At 44.1% G+C, this 6,584-nt stretch overlaps 1 protein-coding gene across 1 annotated transcript in view; it reads right to left on the reverse strand.

Moving 5' to 3' along the window:
• Positions 1–5,616: 5,616 nt before the first annotated feature.
• senp7b (SUMO specific peptidase 7b) overlaps positions 5,617–6,584 on the reverse strand; it is a 24,288-nt gene continuing 23,320 nt past the window's right edge. Inside the window, exon 23 of the mRNA XM_072450677.1 lies at positions 5,617–5,888. Coding sequence (XP_072306778.1) covers positions 5,766–5,888 — 123 coding nt within the window. The 3' untranslated portion in view covers positions 5,617–5,765. The remainder of the gene's footprint in view (positions 5,889–6,584) is intronic.

Consider the following 6,584-nt stretch of genomic DNA (forward strand, 5'->3'; position numbering starts at 1 on the left):
CGCCCCATCTCCAACCTGCCGTTCCTCTCAAAAACGCTGGAACGCATCGTCGCCGCCCAACTTCACACCCACCTCCAGTCGAACAACCTCTATGAACCCCTCCAATCTGGCTTCCGCCCACTTCACAGCACTGAAACAGCCCTGGTCAAAGTACTCAACGATCTCCTCACCTCTGCAGACTCCGGGGCCCTCAACATCCTGTTACTACTAGACCTCAGCGCAGCCTTTGACACTATAAACCATTCCATCCTCCTACAAAGGCTGCGCCAACTGGGTGTTGAGGGCTCTGCACTTGACTGGCTCACATCCTACCTCACCAACAGGCAAGAGTTCATTTCCCTCTCCGTCACTCATCCCCCCTCTCCCCAGTAACGCAGGGGGTCCCCCAGGGCTCAGTCCTCGGCCCCCTCCTCTTCATCTGCAACATCTTCCCCCTTGGTCACATCCTCCGCCAACTCAACCTGGACTTTCACTGCCACGCCGACGACGCCCAGATATACCTCACCACCAAATCCACCCAAAACCCTCCCCTCAGCCACATCCAAACCTGCATCTCTACAATAAAATCATGGCTCACTCTCAACTTCCTCAAACTGAACAGTGACAAAACAGAGCTCCTCCTCATTGGCACCAAATCCACTCTCAATAAAACTGGTCCCTTTTCACTCAGCATCGACACCTCGACCATCACCCCCTCTACCCTGGTACGCAATCTCGGTGTCATCATGGACCCCACCCTCTCCTTCACTCCCCATGTCAGCCACATCGTCAAGACCTCATACTTCCACCTCCGCCGCATCGCCAAAATCCGACACTGCCTCACCCTCCCCGCTGCTGAATCCCTCATCCATGCCTTCATCTCCTCCTGCCTTGACTACTGCAACTCCCTCCTCACTGGCATCTCCTCCCATTCCCTCCACAGACTCCAAATGGTCCAAAACTCCGCTGCCCGCCTCCTCACCCACACCCGGTCCCGTGATCACATCACTCCCGTTCTCCGCTCTCTCCACTGGCTCCCCATCAAGCAGCGCATAAACTTTAAAATACTCCTCCTCACCTTCAAAGCTCTTCACCACCTTGCCCCCCCCTACCTGTCTGACCTCCTCATCCCCCACCGCCCCTCCCGAGCTCTCCGATCCTCCTCCTCTCTCACCCTGACTGCACCAACATACCGACTCAAAACTTTTGGCGACAGAGCATTCTCCCGAACAGCACCCCGACTCTGGAACTCCCTCCCCCAACCTGTCCGCCACTCTCCCTCACTCACAACATTCAAATCCCGCCTAAAAACATACCTCTTCACCCAAGCCTATGACCTCCCCTACCCCTAGCCTCCTCTACCCCATTGCCTACTCTTCTACCCCCTGTTACATCCCCATCTTTTTCTCTCTACTTCTTCTGTCTTGTTCATTTTATCTGTATATTAATGTGTATTGTACGTGTTGTCCCCCCCTGTCTGTAAATACCCCCCCTTTTTTATATATGTTCAGCGTCTTTGGGTCACTGAAAAGCGCTATATAAATAAAAGTTATTATTATTATTATTTGCAGACCCTTTAAGAAAAACAACGACAAAACTGTTGTAATGCACGTTTACTTTGCTCACAAATATTCAAGTGACGTCAAATGATCTTATTTACAATAATGTACAATTTAAAGCAACAGTACATTGTTATAGCCATAAGTTGTGACGTGAGGTGCTTGAAACAATTCAAATAAGATAAGCCTTTATACTTGTCTTGGGCACAATGAAAAACACTCAAACAAACTTCATACATCGGAGTAAATCCTCTGAGTAAGAGCTACACAATCAGCAGAAAAAAGGCATCACATGTTTCAAACCCACATTGAATAAAACACCACCTAAAGGAAGAAAGTGCATCCCCCAAATGGCCTAAAAGTGCAGTTAATATTGCACTTGTCTCTGTTGCACATTGTGAATAAATGTACATTATGAGTTCATTGTAATGAAATTAAAACCAAAAACACAAAAATAAATTTAATAAATATTTTTATGTTGAAAAATCTACAAAAAATACATAGAATTTTGGACACAAACACAATTTTTTTTTTTTACTAAATATGATACAAAACAATGCCCAAAGTTTGAGGACTCAAATGGCACCCAAACATTTTTGACTGTGCTATTATAATGACCCAAGAGAAACAGACGGAATCATTGAAACATTAAACACTTCTACATCATTTAAAACGCTTCTGGAATAACAGCAACTGGCAGCAAAATGAAGACAAAAGATAACTTATGTGAATTATGTCAACTTTTTAAGGGATTTTAAGCATTTAGAACAAAAGATAAGATACACTTTTTAATTTCCAGGGTAAAAACGTCAGTTAAGTTTACTTTTCTAATATAAAGGAAGAAAAAAATGACTTGAGCTTCACAAAAGGTAAAATAAACATATATATTTGTCAATTTAAACCTAAAATTCCAGATTATTGTCACAAATCTCCAATTAAATAAACAAATAATGTAAAATACAATTGTAAATGGCTCTGATATCGCTCACATGTGCCGTTTATGTTCCACTTCACTTCTGCTCCACTTTACAAACTTTTAAAGGGGCTGGAATTGTCCCCGAGTTGAGCTACTGCACATCACACTATCCCAGCATGCACCACCAGACTCCACACTGGCAACGATCCTCCTCAACTCGCCTTTCAAACCATCTCTTCTCCTGCTTAGAATCTCCACCTCACCATCATCAAAAGATAAGAACTGCACGGCGCTCTGTAAACCTGAATTTGCATGTCTTCTGTGTGGATACAGCCTGTTGTATCTGTTTATTATTATATTCCCCAATAGGCTAATTATAAGTATCAATAACTGTGAATGAGAAACAAATAGATTAAGGCTTGATCGACCTGTTGTATAGACTTTTTTCATTAGTATTCTTGTCACGTGAAACATTTTATTTTGTACTTTAATTTAGTCTTTAGTTTAACTGCCCTCAGCCGATTCAATGAAAATAAAGAATAATGTGATGTATGTGTATGCAAACATTCCCTGAAATGATACCGTGTAGGCTTACTTGACTCACAAGATCACACACACAACACAATAATAATAACATATCTAATAAACAGACTTGTGTGTTACATGTTGTCTAAATGTGGCCTATAATCAGCCTTCACTATGGCTGAAGATTGACGACACAGAATACTTAAGTCTAGATTGAATGTGTTATTCGTTTTGCTTTATAAATGGGATTCTGGTCTGGGGCTGAACTGCAGGAGGTGGGGATTTGATCCTCCGAGACTTAATCAGATTTAAACAGCAGGGGGCTCTGGGATTAGACATAAGTGCACCCCCCGGACACACACGCATGCACACATCTACACAAACCAATATGAGAAAGAAGGTAAACTAAACCAGGCTTCAAAATATGCACTAAACCACTCAATCTGACTAAAGACCTGGTTCAGACCTGGTTCTGCTCTGTTTCTTGTATAGATAGAAGTAACATGAGGATACAGAAAGTGTTCCCGTGACCTTTACCACGAACTTTAAGACAGACACTTTCAATAAATCACATTAAAGCAGAGAGCACCATGGGAAGTAGAGTCCAAGTCAGGACTAAGGAGGCCCTTGATCTGAGCCAGGATCACGTCAGGAGTGGACTCTGCCATCAAGACGTCAGGATGAAAATAAAAACACATCTGGATCCAGAGGTTTAATAATGATTGTATTTGTACCATCACCCTCTTAAAGGCTTCTGCAGGGAGAACGCTTCTTCATTTCTTCTTCTGTTCTGTCTTTCAGTTGATCCATTCTGAAGTCGTTTTCCTGGATCTTTTCGCTGAGCATCTGCATTAAGTTTCTTCTCCAAATGTTTACTCTGTGCCATGGGCTCTCCTGTCACTCCCCTCGTGGCCAACTCGTACATGGAGCATTTGGAGAAGAAAGCACTGGCCCAAAGCTTTGGTTTGGCCACATGGATGACACATTTGTTACAATCAAGAAACAGGAGCTGGAGCCTTCTCAGAGCAGATCAGAGCTGTGGACCCACACATCAGGTTTACAAGAGAAGACGCTAAGGAGAACCGCTTGGCCTTTCTTGATTGTTCCACGATCAGAGGAGAGGACACACACGGATCAGTATCTGCTCTTTGGCGCTAATCACCCCCTACAGCACAAGCTGGGAGTGATCAGAACATTACAACACAGAGCTCAAGGTGTGCCCAGCAGCTCAGAGGGCAAGAGGAGCCCACCAGCTCAGAGGGCAAGAGGAGCCCACCAGCTCAGAGGGCAAGAGGAGCCCACCAGCTCAGAGGGCAAGAGGAGCCCACCAGCTCAGAGGGCAAGAGGAGCCCACCAGCTCAGAGGGCAAGAGGAGCCCACCAGCTCAGAGGGCAAGAGGAGCCCACCAGCTCAGAGGGCAGAGGGCAGGAGGAAAGAGGAAAAACACGTCCGGAATGCTCTCTCAGCCTGTAGTTACCCCGCTTGGGCTCTCACCAGAGTGAAGAGAACCAAAAAACAGGACAGGACAAAAGGGAAACAACAGAGAAGGAAGGGTGTTTCTATCCCTTGTGTCTCGGGAATATTGGACAAACTGCAAAGAATTTTTAAACAACATGAAATCGCTGTTTATCTTAAACCAGGAAACACTTTAAGACAACAACTGGTTCATCCTAAGGACAAGATACTGACCCAAAAACAGAACAATGTAGTTTATTCTGTCAAATGCAGTGAAGAAAGTTGTAAAGAGCTTTACAGGAGAGACTAAACAAGAGGCTGTATCAGCCCAACCACTCAATCCAAGACAGTGAGGAGAAGATTCTGAGCAGTGGAAAAAAGATGGTTTGAAAGAGTTAAAGAGGCAATCTTTGTTAAAAAAAGAGAACTCGTCCTTAAATAGAAACATTGGTTTAAGATTCAACCTTCCGGCCGTATATAATAGTGTTGCTGATAGTAAACAAAGAGGGAAGTGAAACCAAATACACCCTTTATCAGGAGGTCCCGCCCGGTGGGCAGGGCCTACTCGGAGAGAATAAATATCTCGTTCCCATACTCGGTTTGCAGATTGCGAATGACTCTGGGATGGGAGTTGAAACATCTTGTTCTATTCCAAAAAAACAGATGACTCCAACTGAAACTTTTGCTTTTTTCATAACACCATGTAAAAGTGCTCATTATTCACAAGGGAATGTCAACTGTAGGAGAACTTGTGGTTGCCAGGAGACACACCATTACCATGTGGGACTGTCCTGATGCTCAGAAATGTTGGACTGAGATCAATAAAGCAAAGCAGTTTGTTTTTGACATTTAATTCACTTTCAGAACTATGTGTTTGTGCCTAAACCTCCTGCTGGACGCTGCACATGGAACATACATCAGGAGAACATGAATGACAAACAGAATCAACCATCAGGGATTAACATATAATAGAATAACATTCAGACTCAATTTGAAAATGGATAAATTGAACAAACTTTAGATTAAGTGGAACATTTATGTTGGACAATGTGTGCCGTTAATTCATTTGATGAAATTTGATTTAATTTTCTCTTTTTTTTGCTCTCGCTTGTTCTGCTCTAAGTACATTCAGAAAACTTAAATATATATATTTAAAAATAAAAACACATCATACATATTTTCTCAGATTTATTATTAATAAATTAAATATGACTTAATAATTCATAAAAAGGTACAGGATCTCAATCACACAGTCTGGATTTAGTCATGGTTTGGTCCTTGATTTAGTTCCTGGCTTAGGTTCTGGTTAAGTCCTGGTTTAGTCCCTGGTTTCACCCCTGGTCTTGGTGCAGTCTCAGGACCAGACTCCGGATCTCATCTCGTTTGTTGCGGACTTGTTGTCGTGGAAACCAGGTCTCAAGTCTCACAGGAAGGTCGAAGTTCACCACCGGGTTCTGAGCCCAACACAGAAAGAGTCAGAATAAGACAATGTTCATTAGGACAAGAAAATGAAATGAAGTCTTTGTTTTGACTAAAATGATTTACAAATGTAGTTTTAGTCAAGATCAAGGCAATAATTATTTATAGTGTCAGTCCAAGTTCACACACTGTTCTTTGGACCTAAAGAGGAACGCTCTTCTTCCACATAAAGACTGCACCTTCAGTTAATGCTTTTAAGTCCTGGTCTAGTCCTGGACCTGGTCTAGTCCTGGTCTAGTCCTGGACCTGGTCTAGTCTTGGTCTAGTCCTGGTCTTGTCCTGGTCTAGTCCTGGTCTAGTCCTGGTCTTGTCCTGGTCTAGTCCTGGTCTTGTCCTGGTCTAGTCCTGGTCTAGTCCTGGTCTTGTCCTGGTCTAGTCCTGGTCTTGTCCTGGTCTAGTCCTGTTCTTGTCCTGGTCTAGTCCTGGCCTAGTCCTGGCCTCGTCCTGGTCTCGTCCTGGCCTCGTCCTGGTCTAGTCCTGGTCTAGTCCTGGTCTAGTCCTGGTCTAGTCCTGGTCTAGTCCTGGTCTAGTCCTGGTCTAGTCCTGGTCTAGTCCTGGTCTAGTCCTGGTCTAGTCCTGGTCTTGTCCTGGTCTTGTCCTGGTCTTGTCCTGGTCTTGTCCTGGTCTTGTCCTGGCCTAGTCCTGGCCTCGTCCTGGCCTCGTCCTGGCCT

The sequence above is a fragment of the Eucyclogobius newberryi genome, unplaced genomic scaffold (assembly GCF_026437365.1).
Source record: "Eucyclogobius newberryi isolate DKJ021-1_F unplaced genomic scaffold, fEucNew1.0.hap1 SCAF_1, whole genome shotgun sequence".
In the NCBI taxonomy this organism is placed as follows: domain Eukaryota; kingdom Metazoa; phylum Chordata; class Actinopteri; order Gobiiformes; family Gobiidae; genus Eucyclogobius; species Eucyclogobius newberryi.